Below are 23,667 nucleotides of genomic sequence, written 5' to 3' on the forward strand. Positions count from 1 at the left end.
CATGCTTGACAGATGGTAGAGTGTTCTTAGGTTTAAAAGTGCCACCTTCACTCCTCCAAACATACCTCTTGCCATTGTGGCCAAATAGCTCAGTGTTTTTCTTGCCTGATTGTAAAAAAAATTCTCCAGAAGGCATTAGGTTGTTTGTGTGTGCAGCTGTAAATTTCAGTTTACTTATTTACCACAATGTAAATAAGTCTTTTGACTTCCTTGTGTTATCCTCAGCTTTTATTTCATGGGCCACCTGTTTGTTTGTCTGTTTGTGAACAGCCTGTAACCCACAATTTTTCTTATATCATTATGAAATTTTTACAGAGGATTCATATCCTGATAGGCAAGAACTGATTCAATTTTCAAGGTCATAGATCAAAGTCAGGAAAAATCTTGGAAAATTGAAAAAATCCCTATCCTTTAGGGCCCCTTCACGCATAACACGATTGAGGCAGAATGGCACAGGAAGGAGGAGTCAAAAGCCACTCGTGAAAAATCGGAGCCGCCTCAAACGCCTCGTACAGCTTGTCACTACCACCATTCATGCACAACAGTGGCTGAAAGACAGCAAGTGCCCTGCAAGTGCTCATTCAGTCCCCCTCTCGGCAGGTGTCATCCAAATTCCAGGTGTCACAAATGAACATCCAACACTGCTCACTGGACACTTAGAAAAGGCGGGGCTATTCGCGCTCCTGGTACGAGAGTAGAGACCTGCTGACCGCATTCAAGCTGTTTGTGAAAATTGTCTGCCCCACGGGTGTGGTGTCACCAAGCAACACACATGGGTGTGGGTGTGCCGAACTCCCTTTCCCCCCAACATATGTGACTTGCATGTGTATCGCGCCCCCCACCACCCAACACATGTGGTGTGTGTGTGTCACAATACTTCAGGTTGAATGTCTTTCATATTTGAGAGCATTATGTAGGATGGTATCCTTTATCGACTGACAAACATCGATTTGGGTCTGATCTGGATGACAGATTTTGTGGCCATTTAAATTTAACATTGAAGACCCCATTTAATGTATATTTTACATTCTATCTTAATCGAACATGCTCCAATCCCTCTCATATTTGAAAGTGAGGTGCAGACTGGCACTCACTATCCCCTGACAAAGTTTGATCCAGATCTGATCTGGATTGTGGATTTTGTGGACATTTGAATTTAATATTGAATAGCATATATGTATATGTATATTTTTAATGTATATTTTGCATTATATCTTAATTGAAAGTGCATCAGTCACTCACATTTTTCTGTTATAGATTTACTTACACCACCAAAAATGGATGGAGGTTCCAATTTTATGGCTGTTTTTTATCTTACAGTTGTCAGTCAGAAACCAAGTCCCAAAAAGCAATGGCAAATTGTTCATAGCAAAGACGATGTTCTGTGAAAATTATCTGAAAAATAAGTCAGAAACTGATAAAGTTGAAAAAAACCTGACAACACCACAAAAAAAACTTTGATTCAAGTGCAAGAACTAAATACATACTCCTGACATTTGATTGCATCTAATTTAGATAATGAAAAGCCACTTCTAACAGAACTTTGACCTTGAAATTTTTTTCCAAGGTAAAAATTTGTGGAATTGGCAACTAGTGTTGGCGGAGGCTTGCACGCTACATGCACCATGCTTGATTTAAAAGCACCAAGTTGCTTTTAAATCAACAGTACTGTACTGTTTTATGTCTTGAATGCCAAATACATCAAACCAAATCAAAATGTGATGGCAGTGAGGAGACTAGATTAAAAACTAACCAGTCTTTTTGAATAATCAGTAGATAATTTGACTATATCAGTCAAATATGCTAAACATTGACTCATACTATTTTCTAATATGTTTCATGTCATTATAAATAGATATAATTTTTTTTATGACATTTTCTGGAGCTCGTATTTTTTTTTATTGATATTAGTATTAACAATGTTCTCTCATCCTTTGTATATATTCTTTTCTCTCAGGTCAGTCATACACATCTTGCCGAGAGGTGCAGATCAGACAGGGTGTGAGACTGGATGGGGAATACTATCTTAAAGTCAGGTCCCGCATCCTACAGGTGTGTGTGTGTGTGTGTGTGTGTGTGTGTGTTCATAATTGTTCCTAAACATATTGTAAATCAGTATCCATCTTCATCATATGTCTTCATGTTTTTGTCTTCAGATTTACTGTGCTGATATGCAGACAGACTTCCCCACAGAGTATGTGACCTTACGCAGCGGTCAAACAGACAACTACTCTGAGGTGTACGGGTACAGGTGTGTACAACCCAGTGATGACTGATAACCATTTGAGCTGTGACTCAAGTAGGTGGTGCTCACTGTAAGAATATGGAAGTTGGATTTGCAATGGCAACGCTCTGGAGCATGAAGAATCATATTTCTGTGTAACTCCAGTGTCAAAGGTCATTTGTATGATTTATTTGGGATTATTAAGATCTAATATATGTGAAAAATAAATCCTGGTTGTGCTTCTTGACAGGTTGTTGAACCCCTTTGAGTGTCCCTATAACGGCAGCCGCAGACAGGACTGTGAATGTCGGAATGATTACTCGGCGGCAGGATATACGCTCTTCCACAAAGTTCGTCTGGACCTGGAATCCCTGAGGATAGCGAGTGAGTAATAACTGTGTTACTACTTCACGACGTCTTCTGGAATGAGCCCATATATCAGTATGAGTTTTGGCTCTCAGGCACATCATCGCTTTAACACTTCATAATGTCCCATTCCAACCCCCGCTTGTCCAAATGTGGTTGTGCTGCCTTTCCATATGCTGTCTGCTACCAAATCTAAAGTAACTGCTTCTCATGCTCACATTGCTTTAAACTGGGCCTCTCAACACACAGTATTTAGCACGGGACAAAAAGAGAAAAGCACTCACTGGAGTGTATAACCATGTTAACATCAAAAACACAACAAACATGTAAAACATGTAAAAGCTCAAGAGGTTCACAAACTTTCAAGGATCACTGTAAATCTATTTCATGAAGATGAGAGCTGTACTGAAACCACCAGTAAACATGGTGACCATCATCCGAAATTGTTAGGAAGATAATTAGATCAGGAATACAGTCAACCAAAACAAGACCAAAGGGAAAAGAAAGGGGAATCTAGACTGACACACTAAACAAACAAAAACAACCTGTATCTGGAGCTAACCGGTGACACCGACCGAACGGTCCCCCTAAAAATCTGTCCGCCCCGCCTTCACTGAGCATGCGTCATTTCAGACCACAGCAGCGTCATTTCTGAGCGTCACCAGCAGTTCACTGACTCACCTCGTTTCTGCTTCAAACTGCACTCCAGTCATCATCTATCTCAGAGACAGATGTCTGAAGCTTTTGTACAACAATCATTTCCACATAAATTCAACATTATTTCATAATAAAAGATGGCAAACTGATCAGAGTGCACAGCACCTGCAGCAGCTATGTCATTTCAGAGCATCAGTAAAGACTCGCCAATTATCACCTCATTTCTGCTTAAAACTGACTTTAGAATGATTTAAGAGGTTTTACTTTGTCATCTGATGGCTTGATCACTTTGGGTGTAGAGAGTCAGACTCAGATGTGTTGCTGTGGTCCCAAATGATGCATGCGCAGTGAAGGTCCCCCCCGGGGGACCGTTCAGTCTGTGTCACCAGACTTTGGTCTGGGGCTGGGTCGAGGTTCACAGAATCTGACCCTCGTCTATGGATACGCACCCATACATGCACACATACTGTATGTATAATTTTTCAGCTCTCATTTAATCATACTTGTACACATCTTCCGACCATTTTCCAGATGATTATGCTCAGCTCCTCCTTCCCGTACACACACACAAAAAAAAAAGACTCACAGCATGAATTCAGTTCAATTGGGCAGCGCAGTCTCATTTGAGGGGAGGCGCTAAGGCGATAAAATATGACGCATATGATGCAATTTTTTCGACTTTCTTGGGACAGAAACACAGTACTTTCTCTTTTTTGGCCAAATTACATGCAAATAAAGTGAAAATGCAAAGAAAAAGTGATGATGCAGTGGAAAGTGGACATGTGTTGCGGTTTGTTTATGACCTGGAGCTCAAAAATCTTGAGGCTATTGTGCAGGCGAGAGAACACAGCTACTCTGGTTAGCTGTGTTGGCTAACACTTACCAACACGACCTCTCCCATTTGCTTCATCTTCCCTTCTCCACTGGGAATTGAAAAAAAAAACTGTACTTTTCATGACTGCTTTGGTGATTGCAGCCGAAACAAAACAGTACACCATTTTCCCGTTAGAATTGACAATGTTTGTGGGAAGATATTAATCCTGGGGTGGAGTGTGGGAGTGTCAGCACAAACCATTCAGAGGATGGGGGTTTCAGTGGAAACCATTTTAAACTGGCACGACCGCTAGGTGACAGTGAGTATGCTTTGAGTTTTCCGAGCTGGGCCGAATGGTTTGTGCTGAAACTCCCACACTCCGCCCAGGAATTCTCTGCCGTGTTCATGCCGGCTATCCCCACATGTGGTCAAATTCCGCAATATCATGCAGGGGTTCAAATGAGACTGTGCTGCCCTTTATGAGCAAATGTTCCATCCAATAAATATATGTAGCACCAACTCAAGTAAACCGTATCTGTGCCTGTATTCAACCTTTCATTTGAACCAGCAGGTGATCATGTTGAAATAACAGAATATGACATGGAAGTAGGACCTGGAATGATTTCTGTAAACCAGACAGTAAACCAAATTATGCATTAACTCAGAACAATTAAACTACATGAAATTCATGAAGACTGAAAAGACTGTTACAGCATTTCAAAAACCACAGCTAAAGCTTGGAGAATATTTTGAAAATCATAGTAAAATATCAATAACATACATTATAGTAAAAAGCCACATATTCTTGTGTAAATTCCTGTAAATTCACTCAAAGCCACAGGGTCTTTTTCCCATGAAAAAAAATCTACATTAATAAAAACTCATTTACATTCTTGTGTAAATTCATGTAAATCCATTCAAAGCCACAGTCTTTTTTCCAATGAAAGAAAGTCTAGATTAATGAAAAAAGTCACATAATCTTGTCTAAAATCCTGTTTGAACAGCACAATGTTTATTTTCCAGAGAGAAAAATTCTTACCATGTTTCCTGAGAGCATAGTTCACTTTTCCCGTTTCTTTTATCTTTTAGATGTGTTGATGAAGCCAGCGACAATTCCACGGCTTCTTGTCCTTATCAGACTTTTTCAAACCGTCTTTCTCGCCATCTTCTCTTTGTCCGACGTCAGTCCGTGACACAGACGGGCTGCACAAGTCTTCTTTTAAAAACTTTAGAGCTCTAAAGGTTTGCGATGTCCACATGCTAAATTTAGCTTAAGCTTCGCGCAGGAGACACACAGTGTCGCCACAGCAATCAACCAGTCTCACTTTACGACAACTGTCGCAACAGCCAGGCTTTTTCTCCTCGAAACTCAGCGGATTCGAGGACACTGATTTGTATCTATAACACACAGATCAGTGTCCGTGGACTGCCGCGGTCTGATAAAACTTGCACGATGTTGTTAAAAAAAGAACACTTTGCGATAGACATTTTAAAAACTCAGTGATGATCACAATTACAGAGTTAAACATTAACAACCCCCATGATGAAATCCACAGAATTTTGCGGATCTGCGGAGTTTTCACAGCCCTGAAGTTAATTTAGTTGGGACTACATATATTTATTAGATGGAAATCCTGCTCATAATTGAATTGAGTTCATCCAATGAGTCAGTTTTTTGAGTGTATGTATTTGATCAGAGGCTGTGGGTTACTTTTAATAGTGTACAGTGTGCATGTGTCAGAAAGATTTATTAGAACCTACGGCCATTCTCTTCACTGGGTCTGGATTCTGACAGCACATGGTCCTGCCCTCCTTCTACAGTACTCGTGTGGCTTTCAGGCAGCTTGAAGGAAATCAGGCACAGAATAATGACTTCAAGATGAAGGAAAGGTTATGAAGAGGCGCTACCCATAAACGTCATGGTCATTGTATTTCTGCAGCATGAACGCCAGGCAGCAAAGGTTCTGGCAGTGGTTATCATGTGACAATGGACTATGAATAGGAATTGAGGACTAAATGTTTTTCTTGTTATGAAGCACTGATTAGAATCATATTGGTTTCCTTGTTTGATTTGTTGTGTATTAAATCTTTTGATAGATTAAAGGTGTACGGCCTTTGGGTTTTTTAAGATTTAAGTCATAAAAATAATTTTTTTGGCACCACTATAATTTTGTTTATTAGCCTTTAAATTTGGGAGTTAAAATGTAACGCAATGCTAAAATACCCTCGGCTGTATGAGCATGTACCTTTTAACGGCATCTGCAGGAGGGCATGCGTGTGCGCATACATGAGCTTTTGAAAAAGACCAGAAGTTACCTTTGACCGTGTATGATGCACGTGCACGCTGACACCTGCGAGATGTCCTGTAAATCACTCCAGAGGTGTTATCAGGTTATAAAAACAGCGTTTTCAGTTTTAGAAGTGTTTATTTCTCACTAACTTTTACAGAATATATGAGAAACATGTTAGATTTACACAGAAACACAGCGGTTTTGGCAGCCAGAGAGAGACTAGCCAGTGACGTCACAGTGCCTCTCTACTCTGAAAAAGAAGCGGATTTGCATGATTCATAGCATAACAATAGGAAACAGAATGTAACCTTTTGACCTCTTAAAATAGGTCACGGTTAGCCATCTTTAAACTTGTCCAAGATCTGTGCCCCAAGAATGCTCCCTGTGAATTTGAAGACTCTGGCAGTAAGAGGACTGAACTTATGCTGAGCACGGACAGCTGGACACACAGACACAAAGCCTCCGCAATACCTGATGGCCATATTTTGATGGCCATTGGGTAAAAATAATAATAATAATTATATATATATATATATATATATAGCCAGCTGAACCAGTTCCATTGTGACTCTCTCCACAAAACATTTCACTTCTGATTTCACCCTACAGTTCACAACGCACCTGATGCCAGTGCACTTGTAAGTGTATATATATATATATATGTATATATATATATATATATATAATGCAATACACAAAACGCATAACTAACAAATAACTAAATAAGTAACCTCTTTGTGCCCATGTTTGAACTGAGATTGTGCCCTGCGTGTCACAGATCATCATTTGTTTTTGAACATTTCAAAACAGCACATTTTTTGAAGAAATAGGTCAGTTTAGTGTTTCAAAAATTTCATGACACCGAACTGTTGTGGAAACCAATTGGTAAATTTTTTTATAAGTGTCAAGGTTGTGCTTTCACAACATGTGGTATTTTTCTTGAGGGCTAAAACCCCACTTTTGGTTCAAAACTCTTCTGGAAGTAAGAAAAAATATATCTGGCAACACAACAAGGAAGTGACATTGACTCTGCTGTGAAATGTAACTGTATAAGCTGTAGTTGCTGTGATTATTTATCTGAGAGCAGCTGTCCATGTTTACACTATGACTGTAGATTTGTACATTTGCCATTTCCCAGCTACAGACCTCCAGTTTTCCCAAACCCTGCTTGGTCGCCCTGTGCCCTTTGCTACAGCAGGAGACTGTTACAGTGCAGCGAAGTGTCCACAGGTGGGTAAAACGCTCTTCAAGTTGCTTTCACTCCAGTGTCTTATGTGTTTGCAATTTTTTTTTTTTTTTGTATCTCAATGTCAACCCTGTCTTAGGGCCCCTTCACACATAGTACGAATGTGGTTGAATGGTGCATGAAGCAAGAATCGTATGCAATAAGTGTACAATCGAAGCTGCCTCCAGTGCCTCATGCACCTGTTGCTGCAACTATCTGCGCACACCAGCGGCTGAAAGACAGAGTGTGCGCTGTGAGAGCCCATCGAACCCTCTCATGGCAGGTGTCGGCCAAATTCTAGGTCACACACATGAACATCTAACCTGTTCGTTTGGCACTTAGAAAATGTGTGGCCATTCACACTATTAGCATGAAAACAGTAGGCAGACGATCACTTTCGAGCTGGATGTGAAATTCGTCTAAGTGTCCTCAGGACTGTGGAGTTGCAAAGCAACAAACATGTCGTGGATGTGTCTCGCATGTGTGTGGGTGTCTCACGCCCCCTCCCCCGCTCTCCCCAACACATATGGCGTGCCGGGGGAATACACTTGCATAAAATGCTTATGTATTTAAAGATCTGATTACATGGGGGTCAGACAGCCAGGTCTGACTACACACAGCTCGGGGAGGGGTCATAACAAATGCCGTTTGGTCAGTTATCACGGTGCTTTTTTCTCTTTTCTTAAAAAATACTTTTATCTGCTTGTTGATTTTAACCATTTCACGCTGCTGTTATAAGACAGTGATTGTAGCGCAGTGGCAAGTTTCCGTCTCGTAATCAGAGCTTGCAGGTTTGAATCATGTGAGTGCCATTTATTTTTATTTAACCAGGGTTACTTAACTGCGGCTTGTGTATTGTGTCCTCTTTTATTTGTTATTTATATCAACCCAGTGATATTCACTAATTATACAGCTGGTTGTTATTTTATTTTTCTCCACATCAGCAGCGTGATGTGGAGCACCACGTTCCAGCTACTCGCACTGTCTTCCTGCTCACACAACACCACCGTGTGCACACTACCATCTCAGCAGGATCGTGCATGCCTGCCCGTCGGCTCGATGTTTTCGTGGTTTGCTCATATGAGCCATTCCGCCGTGATTCGCCCTGATTTGTACTTATTCGTACTTTGTGTGAAGGGGCCCTTAACAAAGTATATTTTGTCTGTTAAAACTATGTAACAGTAAGTACACCTCTTTGTACATCCCACCTTCAAACACAGCCTCATATGACCATCCATAAAAAAATCTACTTAAACTCCCAATTTTCTACAGGAATACAAACGTCCTATGGGCACTGCACTCGTAAATACAACATATAAGGCTGAGACTTTCTGTTTACAGCTATTTCCTCTGACTGACACTTCAGTTATGAAGGAGCTCACACTGCCTCTGGTGTTACCATTGCGGAGTACGGATGCGGGCCCTGCAGAGAATCCAAGTCATTAAAAAGATACAAACCTCTCTCAGTGGCCACGGAGCTCTGCAGCTGCGGTTACCGAGACCCAGCGACGCTGTGGATTTTTCCACAAGAAGTCTATCCTTGCAGGCTGCCGGAGCGCTCTGCATCAAAACAGAAGTGTTTCCATGCCCGCTCGGGTAGAAATGTTCAAGCAGTCTCTGGATCTGTTGCCGGAATTGGCCGCGGCTCCACACAGCAGACAGGGGGGCGGTGTGAGTGGCCCACTGTGGGGCTTACCGAGCCCACAGACTTGGTAAGCGCATTGGAGGCAGTGAGATCGAGGCCTCATACTCTAGTGTTCTTCCAGATAAAATAAAAACATAAAAAAAAGAAAAAATGAACGAATCAATAACTAAGTCTGATGTGCATCTGCAGGGTCAGTTCAGCATCAACCTCATTGGCACGGGGCTGAAAGTGGCTGAAAGCGCAAAGTGGACATCACAGGGAAACTATGTTTCAGTCAAAGTTCACAGATCTGAGGTAAGACAAGAACAGGTTTATTCCTCTGTCTGTCTGTGTGTCAGTTACACTGACCTTGTTTTTGTGACACTCTAAATCAAATGAGATCATGGCCAGCTTAGACCATAGCGATGGAAAAAAAAAGATGAACGTGGACTTCAGGCTCATTTACACCACATTACCATCCACCATCTTGGATAAGAGAGTGCTACAATTTTCAGTGTGTTTGTGTTTTGTTTTTGGTGTGAAAATAAATTAATTTAAATGGACTTCAGGAGCTTTCGCTTTAAATAACTCTACATTAGGTAAGTGATTTCGGTACCTGTGTTCTTGTAAGCTTCGATGGCCTCCAGATGAAGCCCAACCGGAGGAAGAAAAATTTGCAGTTCCTTGACTGGCTGCTTGGGGCTCGCTCAAAAATAGAGCAACTTCCCGTTCAAGTCCATGTTAAAATGTCAAACTTTAGAGCAAAAATAAATGTTTACAGCCTAGTAGTACAGAAAATGGTTTTGGTTTCTATAGTTAGGTTCCTTGTCCATGACAACTTCTTAGTTTAAGATGTTTTAAGATACAAAGTTCTGTATAATTGAGGGTGTGGTCGCTTTGAGCCAAACATCTTTGCATCTCACTGTGACTGTGGAGGGCGCTGTCTGTCATGTGAAGCATTTTATTACAAGCACGCAGAATAATACGGCTTGTTTTGTGGTGAAATGTCCTAACGGATCATCTCAGCCATCTCTGCTGCAATATTCACGCTGAGTGGGATTCTTGTATTTAATGTTGTATGCTAACAGTCTGAGCATTCTTAGCAGCTATGGGTAGTCTGATCCGTTAGGTGCCTTTAATTTATGAATAATGAGTAAATAAGCAGCTTATAACTTTTAACGTCCACACTAAATGAAACCGTTAGGAGCAGCAACATCCCTAAAAATATGATTTCATAAACAGCCGTACCAAGGTTAAAATGTTAGCTTATGTGGTAGCTGATGTTCCCCACACTGCTCAGAGTGCTGCTCTCATTGGACCAACATCTCTGCTATTTTGGCATTGTGGGATGGCTCCCGCCCACAGATTGAGCTCACCGGGCTACTTTCACCACCCTGCTCAGTGTGCTGCTCTCATTGGAGCGACAACATGCAGAATGTGTCTCTTCCCAGATAGATCTCTTTCATTGCAGCTTCTTGTTCTGACTTTATCACAAAGTTAACACCCAAGTCTTTCATCGCCAACTGTAAATGGTAATCAAACCATTCTGATCGTATCGTTCTGAACTCTTCCGCATCAAGCTCCATCGTGTCAATGTTTACAATGTGCTTGAGCAATAACAGGTGAAGTTGCTCATACACTTTAAGTTTCTTAAATATTTATTACGGCCACTCTTAAAACTTCAGTTATCTTTATAATTTTATAATTTTTTATACATTTTAGAATTGATTTAGATGAGATATACTCATTATCTCACAGGAATATATCACATTTATCTGGGAACTACTTCTTGCGTAGGAATTCATCAAGCATGTCGGCCTCGGGCGCGTACTTACACAGAATATACAGAAACTGGAGAGTTGTTCGGCCATAATGAGAGTGTTAACTTGTCATAAGCTAAGCTAGTGGCACTCATGACAGTGTGGATGTTCCCCTACACTGCAAGTCATAGGTCTAATCAGACATACCAAGGCATCAATGCAAGTACCTCTTGTTAAATGATGATGTCTGTAATTGCACACTGTGCCTTGGCATGTTGAACTGAGGCTACTGAACTGAAGTGTCATCCTGAATTGCAGTGTTGTTGTTCTGTCTGATTCACTGAAGAGGAATCCCCAGTGACATTTATGATGCCATTTTCTCCATATAAACAGCTGAACTTTGCCCACGCCTTCCCCTCTCATTTGTCTTTGTCATTGTAGGATGGAACAAGAATCTACGGTCGCTGTGGTGGTTTCTGTGGGAAGTGCATTCCCCAGGCTCTCAATGGCCTACTCCTACAAGTCCACTGAAGGCCAGGCAGAGACCAAACACAGTGGCCCACGAGCATGCAATACTTCATTTGTTGGACTATCTGTGAGTTTGGCCTGCAGTAGCAAGACCGATTCCTAAATGGCAGCTACAGTACACAATGAGACATGATGTCCTGAGCAGTGTCAAACGTCCACTGTCGGATCCTGCATCCAACTTGCTGACAACGAGGAGCCTGATAAATGTATTTAACAGTCAACAGTGTTACTACAAACCTCTGTGCATCTCTTTTTTTGTTGTTGTTATTCTCACATGTTGATACATAATTAGGGACAATAAGGGACAATGTCAGTCAAAATCCCCTCATTGTTAGTTTTATTATGAAAACTTTCTTGTGTAAAATCAAAGAGGAAATAGGTTCTCTGTTGCTCATTTAGTTATACCTCACCTTCCATATTGACAGTTACATTTGAAGCATGCACCACTCAGCCTGCTGCCTTATGATTACAAGACAGTTTAAAGGGTGATTTGTATGTAACGAAAAGTGCAAAAGATAGACATTTTGAATAGTATGTAAGGGAAATAACTGAATGTTCTGTGATATGAAATCGGTAGGGCTCATATAGAAAAGGACAAATACAAAGAAGACACAGTATTTCGATGGCAACTACTAAATAATCCTTGCTGTACATTCTTTTGGCATGACAGGTGCTTTAAAGGGTCATATTTTGCACATGTACTGCAAGCTCATATGGGCCAGCAGGTATATTAAAAACACATTAAAATATGCAGCAAGAAACAATCCCCGACACAGAGGTGACAAACAAAAAAGAATTCAGGTTTCTCAGAAATGACCTGTTTCTGTGTCTGTTGCTTTAAATGGAAAATAGCTGTTGCTAGCCACGTGTACTGTCCTTTCAAAGAGAGGGTGTCTCCTTCTCTCTCTCTCTCTCTCTCTCTCTCTCTCTCTTTGCCCAGCTACGTGGGCATGTGTCCCAGAGTGCAGACCGACTTTGTGGCCCATCTCACTGCCAGCAGCAAAAGATATGGATGTCTGTGACATATGTCACAGAACCTTAAAACAAGCCTTGTGTGTCAAAATTTTGCTTATAGCAGGAGAATTTCTACATTCGCATGTCAGACGTTGGCAGACATTTAACATGAAACCCCAACAATTTGTAACTGCAAAAGACAGATGAAACTGACTTTCCATAATAATACCCCTTTAAAGGTTTTATATTTATATATATATATATATATATATATATATATATATATATATATATATAAGTTTGCCGTTTGTTCTGGTATATTTCAAAAATGGTATTGACAGTCTCTTTCTGATATACGACTTTGCAACAAGATGATATAACAAATAATACACTGTATGCTGAAATGTTTCCTCGTGGTTAAAGCTACAGTACAGCTGCAGGATTTAGTGTCCTTAAGGCTGCAGATTGCATGATGCTATTGCTGGTTACAATTTTTTTTCCCTTCATGTTTTTGCTTCTTTGACAATAAGGATTCATGCTCCCTTGCCTTCTCTTGTAATAAGCAATATATTTGTTCCATCACTTCACAAAAACAATGGTTCTCAAAATTGTTATCCCTCAATAGCAACCACTAGACAGTCTACAGGGGAGCAACCACTGATTCCTCTTCTTTTTCTTCAGTTTTTCAGTCGTGCTGCAAGATGTGACGGGTGGAGTAAATATGTCCCTTTTGGGATATTGCATCAACATGGCGCTGCAACATGACTGCCTCCATGAGGGGGCGTGCTTTCATGTTGATGTGAAGGGCTTATTCTGAAATGATCAAAACAATCAATTCATTCTTGCAGGTAATTAATCATACACTAATGTACAGATGGTTATCCATTCATCCATCCATTTTCTAAGCCTGCTTGTTCCTGTTAAGGGTCACTTCTGCAAACAAACACCTATAAATCCTACACACCGTAAATTTAGAACCTCTCTATGGCTTATGATTTACAAATACACTGTTTGCGGTTTTCAAATAATTTGCAAGTTCTCAGCTGTGATGATGCTCCTCACACTCTACACACTGGGCCTACTGTAGGTACGTGCAACCCCTACCTCTCACAAGCATCAATAGTCTACTGAGATATACTGTATGTTGTAATGTATTTATGCTTGACCATATTTATTCTGTAATGATTTGTACAAATAATCTGTTTTATGTGACTACTATCAATGCAGAGGTTTGTCTTATTTTTAATCCTGCATCTGCTTTACTGAAAAGGTACTGGTGTTCCATTTACCATGTACAGCTACTAACCTTCCATAAGAATGTATTGTAAAGTGATTTTTAACCACTAAAATGACCTGTGGTCTTCAGAAGGAAAACATTATCTTATTATTACAAGAGTTATTACAAGGCGTTTGGGTTTTTCTCTTCAACAGATGAAGAAATTGCCTGTAAAACATTTTCTTCCATCAAATCTCACAGCATGTTCAATAGACTTATCAAATACATGAATTAATATGGAAATATGAGTAACCACTCAATTAAACCATGACCACTACTATATTCTATCAAGCAACCTAACATGCTGGTGATGACATGCATAACCAAAGTTAGCAGATAGATGCCAATTTTCTAGCTTTGTCTCCTTGAACAATGCAGCTTCATTTGATTTGCAGAACGGCTAAAAAAATATGTTTTAAAAAAGTTAAGGTCACTGAGCAGCTAGAAAACCTTTGGCTATCATTCATTTTTATGGTGGTCAATTGTGCTATGAGGTCTGTATCAGAAATTTATAGAATACTTGATGCACTATGTGCCATAAATTTTGTAGAAAGGTAACTTTTTGTAATTACAGTTAAGATTTGTAACTTATATGTGTATGTTAAATAATCATACTTGAATTGCAAACAATGTGCTAAATATTGAATGGCCATTGGTACGGAGGAACAGTGTGCTCATTTGCCATGCTTTATCCAAAGATGTTTTTAAGAATCATATGTACCTACAGTATGTATGTAGCCTGTGAAAGAAGTACGTAATTGTGGTGCTATGGTTACTAATTGTAAAAATACTGTATGTGTTGCTACTTTACTAACTCTGTTACAAAATAAACAATAAAATATAATGATTTTTCACATGCCCAAGAATTTGCTTAATTACATGTGCAACAAAAAACAATGTAGTTTTCTTATTCATTGATGAAAGTGTGGGAGAATATCCTCTGTATCCTCTTTAATGTCACCTGTGTTCCCCATGGGACATAGGAATGCTCTGTAGTCCCTATAACAGTCCATAGATAAGAAACAACTTTACCAGACTTGCAGCAGTGATGCACCCCTTGAAAGGGTACGTCAAGTTCAGTGATGAGTGACTTTGACCAAATATTTAAGGTCACAGAGCCAAAACTAATATCTGTGTGCAATGAAGACTTTACTCTCAATAACTTTCCAAGGATTTCAGACAGGTTCATCAAATTTGCAGCAACCATGCATCACTTCAAGGTCTAGGTCATTTTCAATGATGAATGACCCTGACCTAATTTTGAAGGTAATGGGGCCAAAAATATCTGCAACACCATACTCCCAATAACTTCTCAAAGAAATTACACAGGTTTACCAAATTGGGAACAAGGATACATCTCTTGAAAGTGTAGGTCAAATTTGATGATGAACGGCCTTCACCTAGTTTTGAAAGTCACAGCCAAAAATTGTGTAAGTGTACAGTGAAAACTGACCTCTCTATAAATCTACAGGGATTACATCTGCAGCAAGGACGCATCCCTTGAAGATCGAGATCAGGTTCCTACAAGGAACCTGATCTCGATGTAGCTTTCATGCCCATTTCACTCAGATTTCCACAACTTTACACACCTTTCTGATCCAATAAAATCACAACTTACACACAAATTGTTCCCGGATGCCTTTAGTCTCAGAATGTGGTCTTCCCAATAAAAACTTGGAAACTAGTCTCCACGGTGATTATTACAATGCTGTTTGAAGGTTGCCTTGTTACATTTTTATTATTATGACATCGCTGCATGAAAATATTGCCCACACACCAATAGATGTGGGACTACACACTGCAACGAGAGACGCAAGACCTTCAGACAAATTTCACATTTTTATTACTACAATGATGTGCCATGATTGAGTAATGGGCCATCTTCATGATTAGTGTTAGCGTATGCAGTCACATCATCTTACCCTTGGTTGACATGAATCACCATTGTACAAGCTCTATAAACCACTATCTGTGGGTGATGGTAATTGCAGTTGATGCTAACTACAGATAATGATAATGACTGATGCTAACATTAGTGATAACTGCAGTAAGCATCAACAGCGGTTAGTGTGACCATATGTGCTTTTTCTTTCATCAAACAAGGTTCTGTCAAAAGCACCATCCACTATAATTAGTGGCGTGTTCCAAATCAGATAATTTCATACTTTCCAGGAAATTGTTATTGCTGATGATGAATAATGATATTTTATGCATCAGAATATATTTCATAACATGTAAAGAGATCATTAAAATCCCTTGAAAGAAGCTAAATGGGTGTGGTCTCAAAAAGGTGACTCCAAATTTTCTGGCCATTTATCACACTATTATTGATCCAGAACCATGAAAATCCTTTGAACAAATGGGATTTCCAGGCCATCTAAATGGTACAGATATTTTGTTGCAAGTTCTCAGCTGTGATGATGCACTTTGTAAGGGATCTTTGTGCTCTCAGATAAGTCTAAATTTGTCTCTTGTAATTGCTGCAATGGCTCCTTTAACCTTACAATTCTCAGAGCTCTTCAGAGCTGACGTCAAGTCCCTGTTGGCAGCCGTGTTGGGTGTGCTGAAAAAAAGAGAGATTCCATTGTGTTTTGGGTGTTAAATTTAGGGGTTGTCATAAAAAATAATTTAAAAAATCTCATATTTCAGTGTTTTTGAGAACATTGTGAGCAAAATACAAACAATTGTCTGTAGACATTGGTTTAAAAAAATTAAATGTTCAAATGTTTTTCACCATTGGAAAATTTCTTTCACCCAGAAACAGCCAAACGATTAATAAAGAAAGTTAGAAGGTCATCGCTGGCTGAGGTTTTGTGTTTGCAAAATTGCATGTCCATGTGGACTTGTTTAGTGACGCTGGTTGCATTTCCACAACAAGAATGTCTTGGGTTTAGTTCCAGTGTAGAGACACATAAACACAGTAAATGCCTTGTAGCACATTTGTCTTTGATGTTCACATTATCTTGAGTTTTAGAAACAGCTGAAGCTGTCAAATGCCTGATGACACATTAAATTATGTCAAATCAAAGAGAGAAGACATTAACCACAGGTCTCTATAAAGTGTATTGGGCGGCACTATAGTCATAGGTGTCAACCTGACTCCAGAAAGGGCAAAGAAGGTTCAGGTTTCTTTGTAACCACCAACTCCACCAGGTGATTTTACTGATTAATAGCAGATGGGATGAGTTCATCAGTGAAATCACCCGGTGGAGTTGGTGGTTACAAAGAAACCAAAAGAAACTGAAGTCTGTGTATACTCACACTATACACAATATAACAGACTGGCTTGTGTACAGAGATCAGTGGCATTAACAAAGCCATGTGACTGAGCACAACAACGGTGTAACTCAAGGCCCTGTCACACCTTGACGATTTAGCCTGCGTATGCCTGCCGTATTAAAAACGTTGGCCCACGCTGTTGTATGTCTAATAAATTAATGCAGCTGTCACACCTTGACGATTATCCAGCGTCTGCTGATAGCCCTGTTTCAACCCAGTGGTTCTGGTCTGTACTGCACGGTGTGGTGCACTTCAGAAACAGAGTATGCTGTGAATGAATGGAGGTCTGTCTCTCTAAATGTTGAAAGCACCAGCTGTTTCTTGATCAGCAGATGATCAGACCTGACCAGGTCCACTGATCAGGTCATCACAGACCTGAATAATGATGATGGGTGTGGTATTTGTGCTGGAGACCCTCCTGTCCTGTCCACCAACAGCATTTCCTGTATATTCGTTTTGTGAATTGTTCTGTAATTTATGTCTGTAGCATGGCCATTGCTGTACCTTGTCTGTGGTATATGGCAACCCAAATTAAAGGAGAAATGCCGCTTTTAACAACCTGGACCTCATTTCTGGCATAAAATACGATGGTTTATTCACCGATATAACTTTGGAGTCCATGGTTCAGATGATGTGTTCAGATTCAAATCTCAGACATTTTCTTTTTCTACTAAGGTTGATTAGGACTTTTTGTGGTACACATTGCCAACTACTCCACAGGAGGGACCTAGCAGTCAATATGGGTCACCGATTTCAAAAGGACGTGTGGTGCTGTGACATGTCAATCATCTGTGTCTAATCAGATTTCAGGGAAGTCCAGCGCAACCTTGGCCTCCGCTCTAGCTCCACCCATGCCAGGAAGTGTTCAACATTTGACATTTCCTGTTTCACAGTGGACTCAAAATTTGGCACTTCCTGTTTCAGTCTCAACTTGCTACAGAATACCCGTGAGATCCCATGAGATCTTGTCTCGTGGGATCCAGGAAGTGTTCAACATTTTACATTTCCTTTTTCACTGTGGACTCAAAATTTTGCACTTCATGTTTGGGAATCTCTTTACCATGAGCACGTTTTGCGCATCAGCACTTCGTGGCACGGCACTTCACAGCACGGTGCTTCGCAGCACGGTGCTTCGCTTCACTCGTATTAGGACCTTATAAATTGTTTCAAAGAAAGTTCATCTTCCAAGGGGAAAACCTCCCATCAAATCGCCTAAGATTAAAATGATACATTTTTGAGAAAAAAAATTTGTGAACCAGACAAACCCAAAGGTACGGGGGATCTCAAACATTTTCTGAGATTCTAAAGTCAGCAATTGAAGGTCACATATTTAAAATAAACCATAGTGCACCACAAACGCTGTTGCTGGCCAATACCTATCTGCATGCATGACTTCAATGGCAAGTCCTCATACTTATAAGACATTTCACACTTGGGAAGATGATTATGTAAGAACATAGGTCAGCATACTGAATCCTAGACCACTCTTTTGGGTTGAGTACTGACATATCAGCAGATGTCTTGTGTGCAATAAAATACAAGCCTACTTTAAAGATCAAACAAAAAGTGCATACTATGATCTATGTTTTCAATTGGTAAAAATTTGCTCACCTACACTTAAAGTGGGAAAACAATGAGTATTTGACCAATTTTATAGTATAAAAAAATAAATTATGTAGGTTTTTTCCAGGAATTTGAATTTAAACTACAGCAAATAACAAAAATGTGAGGAGGCTTAAACTGTAGCCATTCTTTGCCAGCCTCAGATGGCATTGTAGTTGCTAGTATCACATGGTTTGAATCAGCATTGAAAACCTGACCAAGAAGTGGAAACCACCATTTTAGTGGAGTTATCTCAACAAACCATTGTTGTGATCGTGCAGGTTGTTGTGTACGAGCCACTTTTCTCCCCAAAGATAGTTTTGCACATTAAACGAAAACAGATACTGTTGTTCCTCAAGAAGCGCTTTGATTTCTTGCCAGAACCCTGCTTTGGTTCCAAAAATCTAATCTAACGATTTGGGAGGGTCTTCAAGCACAACAGCAACTCTCCTCTGAAGCAGTTTTCTAGTGAAGCCAAACTGTGCAGATTTTTCAGGCCATAGACAAAAAACAGTGCTCCTGCCTGCGTGCTGTGAGCGTAAAGCAGACATCCTTAATGACGGAGCTGAAGAACACAAACCTTCACTGAGAATCCCCATAAAACACACTAATGGCTGATGTTTACCATGAAGCTTAGTCTGCTGGAAGGAAGCATCATCAGCACTCCACTGAGAGCACTGAAGCAACCTGATCCAAAGACACGCTGAAATAATGCCAAACATTTTCAGCTTTATAATGTACTTTTAAATTTATGCACTTTTTTAATATGGGATATTTATACAATGATGATAATTTCACGAATTAATATCACTTTGAGCAGGTGGAATCAGTTATTCAGTGAAATCACCTGGTGGAATCAGTGGCTGTAAAGAAAACCTGCACCCTCTTGGCCCTTTCTGGAACAAGTTGCCCACCCCTGTGCTAAAGGCAGGAGGAGGTATGTTGGGCTGTTTGTTATCTGGGGGCAGAGGGGGAGTGGAAATAGACTGGGTTGTTTGTTGTCCGGGGGAAGGGGGTAGATTGGTTTATTTGTTTTGTTTGTTGAATGTGTACGGGGGGGGGGGGGGGGGGGTCATGGGAGTAGGTCTGTGGGTGAGTGTGTGTGTATGTCCATGGGTGTTTGCAGTACGTATGAAGCCATGAAGGACGGGGAAGAAGCTGCTTGTCAGTCTGCTCGTGTGGGACTTTGTTGACCTGTAGTGTCTCCTGGAGGGAAACAGGTCAAACGCAGCAAGATGTGTCAATATGTACCAGGCTGGGCAGACGGCAGCCGATGATCTTTAGGGCGGTGTTTATGACCCTCTGCACCACCTTTCTGTCCTCAGCTGTGGAGCCTGATTACCACACACCCAGACAGTATGTCAGTATGCTCTCCACAAGAGGAGTGGTAGAAGGCCAGCAGCAGCTTTGTGTCCAGGTTGTTCTTCCTGAGGACATGGAGGAAGTGTAGCTGCTGCTAAGCCTTTGTAACCAGAGCCCTGATGTTGGAGGTCCAGGTGTGGTCTGCAGAGATGTGGGTGCTCAGAAACCTGAAGGTGGTGTCAGTTTCCACCTGTTCGACATTTATGGGGGGGGGGGGGGGGGGGTCCTGTCTGTTGTTCCGGACGTCCATGATGAGTTCTTTTGTCTTGTGAACATTCAGGGTCAGGTTGTTCTCTGAGCAACAGAGTGACAGTTCCTCCACCTCAAATTTCAAACAGTTCGAAAATCTTGTCCTGATGAGGTGTTCCAATATATCCACAAGGGTTCAAACTGCAACCTTCAGGAATGCATGTCTATTATAGAGGAAATGAGGCTGAACACTTGCATGTGTGCAAGGCACTAAATGATGTGAGGGAAAGTAATGGTAAACGTCATGTCAGAGGCCATCTCCTCTCCTAAGCATGTGTGTGCTCATGCATTACAACAGGAGATGAGTTCTGTCATGGTCTAGACCTTCCTCAATAAAAGTCATGGTAAAATAAAATAAAAGTCTTCTCTGCATCACCTCTAGTCTTCAATAGTTTTGTGAGATTTTATTTACAGTAACAAAAAAACCTGGTAAATAGTCATAAATATGATAATAATTAAAAGGAAATACCTTTTCACCAGTCTTTTGTATAGTTTACTTCGGTTTCTGTTGCCTTAAGGGCATTTCACATCAAACATGTCGGTCGATCATTTTGACGCCGAAGTACACCGAGTCATGTGGACTATCACTCATGTGGTGGACATGACATTTGGATCATCAGATGAGTGAACATATGATCAGATGGATATATTCACATGGAGCAGCCTGGCAGATCACGTCTGAAGTGCACAGTGAAGCACTGCTGACGGCTTTATGTGTTTTTATTTCTCACCACCTCAGGAAAGCATGCCATCATGTGTGCATTGTTCAGAGGTGGTATTCCACATGGCACGATATGTGTTCTCCAGCTGTAAGCAGCGACGGCACGGCGCTGAACTGCTGCGCCCACCTGTCCGGTGCTGCTTACAGCTGGAGAATACATATCGTGCCATGTGGAATACCACCTCTGAACAATGCACACATGATGGCATGCTTTCCTGAGGTGGTGAGAAATAAAAACACATAAAGCCGTCAGTAGCGCTTCACTGTGCACTTCAGACGTGATCTGCCAGGCTGCTCCATGTGAATATATCTGGACTCTGTCAGATAACACGCAAGTTGTCAGCTGAGAGAGTGTGTCTGAGCTGGACATACCCCCGTATCTGAGAGTGAAGCAAAGCATCACACATGAATAAACACCTCATTGCTTGTATTTTTTCTTATTTTACCACTGTGTCCTTTAATTGAACACCTCACACTCTCGTCTGACAACTTGCGTGTTATCTAACAGAGTCGGAGAGCCTGTGCTGACATGATCTGAGTGACACGCCCCCTTGAGATCATGGCTGGCTGTCACTGAAAGCCCCACATTATGATCACGCATCACATGGCTGTCCGCTCGATTGCCGGTCTGGCTGCAGGCCGAGCATTTTTATTTTTAACTATGTAGTGCTGGCATGTGTGCAGTGCTGCTTGGTGATCCCATGTGCAGAGGTACATGCAGTGTATGAATATGGCATGATGGGTGGTCCACAACTCCGACATGCCAGTTAGCTGTGCGAGCGAGCCTGTCACATGCATCAACTGACATGGGCATGCAGCTGCGAAGCTGAAATGATCATAATGTCCCATATTGTGTAATGGGAGGGAATGTCCATCATGGACATTACAGCCCGTCCAGATGTGCACACTGCACTGGACAGTGATCGCACTGCACTCCAGCTGCCATTGGAGCGTTTTCCACCTCAGCTGAACCTCCACAATGTTCGATTTTGGTTTGGGGGGGAGGGGGGGACACATGACACACTGTCACGCCATTTGTGTTCCATTTGTGCACACTAGCACGGACTCACCACACACTTGCACGTCATTTCTGTTGCTCATGGGAGGGGGGGGGGGCACAGCACACTCATGGGGCACTTAGAAAATGTGGGGCCATTCGCACATCTAGCTCGAAAGTGGTTGCCTGCTCTCTATTTTCATGCTGGCAGCGAGAATGGCCCCGTCTTTTCTAAGTGCCTGTGAATGGTGTTGGCTGTTCATAGGTGGCACCTGGACTCTGGCAGACTCCAGCCGAGAGTGGGTCGAATGGCCACTCATGCAGCATTTTATAACTTTCGCCCATTGGTGTGAAGGCTGCCTTGATCACGTCATTTGGCCACAGTTCGTCATGGTCAATGATTTTGTGCAGCTCCTCGGTTGTGGCATGATATGTCCTACCTGCATACGGCATGCAGCGCAAATGCTGCGAACAGAATCAGATTGCAGTGCAACCTCATTTTGCCCGCTGTTTGAATGGGTTTCCAGCGCAAGCAGTGCACGAATATAGAGTGCATATGGCGTGCCCAAATGGATGTGGAGACTACTGTAGGAGGCGTTCAAGTGTGACTCCGATTTTCCACAAGTGCCATTCGACTCCTCCTTCGTGCGCCATTCAGCCTCAATCGTGTTATGCGTGAAGGGGCTGTAAAAGTAATCACAGTCAATGAAGACGGAATTGAATGTTGAAATGACTAAATTTATGTCATGTCAATTCCTAATTAACAGACACACTGCAGTCACTGTTACATAATCTCATGTTGTGTTTGTAGTAAATATTTATATTTGTTTACAATGTCTTTTTTCTTGGTTGAAATGCAGAAATGTAAAAATGAATATACCAGATTTAAAATGTACACATTGCTTTTCATGCTATTGTATTTGTCTAAAAATAAATGTCCAAGGTTTATTATCACATTAAGAAATTATCTAATCTGAAACAATAGATAAATTATGGTTTTAATTTACAGCTTAAAGATTTCTAAAGATTGTTTTTTACTTAAAACTATTTTAACTACAAGTTTTCTAATGTAAGAAGTATTTTCTTACTTCAAAATGTACAGTAATCACAAATTAATCTTGAAGTTAAAAAAAAATTATAAGTATTGTCTTCAGAAAACTGCAGTGTATAAATGAGCAGCTCTGATGTTCCTCTAACATACCTTTCTAAACTTTGTCGTCTACCATATTTTGGCCTGATGCCTCGTTTCTATTGGGTGCGTGAAGCTATGTTGGTGAAAGTTGGATTGGGTTGAAGTTTTGACCCCCTGACAACAAGTGGCAATAGACGCTCCCAACATGACCCTCCTGATGGAACATCGCGCTAGCTCGGTTGCTAGCTGCGAGGCATCAAAAGTAATGCTTTTCATTGAAAATAATGGGTTGAGAGCGATGTGTGACGTGTTTAATGCCCTGAATGAGTTCAGTGTGCAAGGCCCTTCACAGTGACTGTGATCTTCTCCCAGTGTCTGAGATGACATTAGGGGCACTCATTTCATTAACAACTCCCTTACAATAATATCTCACCCCACTTGAAGACTTGGACTTAACATCTTATTTTTATTATGTTAATGTTATTTTTCAAAATCATTTTTTTCAACAACGTTAACAATGACAATAAGTATAATTCATTGCTAATACGTTTTCTGTTGTGTGCTGGGGTGTTTGGCTGGCTTGGTTTTTGTTTTTCTGTTTCTCCC

At 41.0% G+C, this 23,667-nt stretch overlaps 1 protein-coding gene across 1 annotated transcript in view; it reads left to right on the forward strand.

Annotated features, from left to right (window-relative positions):
- LOC117515510 (A disintegrin and metalloproteinase with thrombospondin motifs 20) overlaps positions 1-12,302 on the forward strand; it is a 387,004-nt gene extending 374,702 nt beyond the window's left edge. Inside the window, exons 34-39 of the mRNA XM_034176092.1 lie at positions 1,958-2,052; positions 2,157-2,251; positions 2,475-2,608; positions 7,491-7,582; positions 9,412-9,516; positions 11,403-12,302. Of these exons, the coding sequence (XP_034031983.1) occupies positions 1,958-2,052; positions 2,157-2,251; positions 2,475-2,608; positions 7,491-7,582; positions 9,412-9,516; positions 11,403-11,492 (611 nt within the window). The 3' untranslated portion in view covers positions 11,493-12,302. The remainder of the gene's footprint in view (positions 1-1,957; positions 2,053-2,156; positions 2,252-2,474; positions 2,609-7,490; positions 7,583-9,411; positions 9,517-11,402) is intronic.
- The last annotated feature ends 11,365 nt before the right edge of the window (positions 12,303-23,667 follow it).

The sequence above is a fragment of the Thalassophryne amazonica genome, chromosome 8 (genome assembly GCF_902500255.1).
Source record: "Thalassophryne amazonica chromosome 8, fThaAma1.1, whole genome shotgun sequence".
NCBI classification, from domain to species: Eukaryota; Metazoa; Chordata; class Actinopteri; order Batrachoidiformes; family Batrachoididae; genus Thalassophryne; species Thalassophryne amazonica.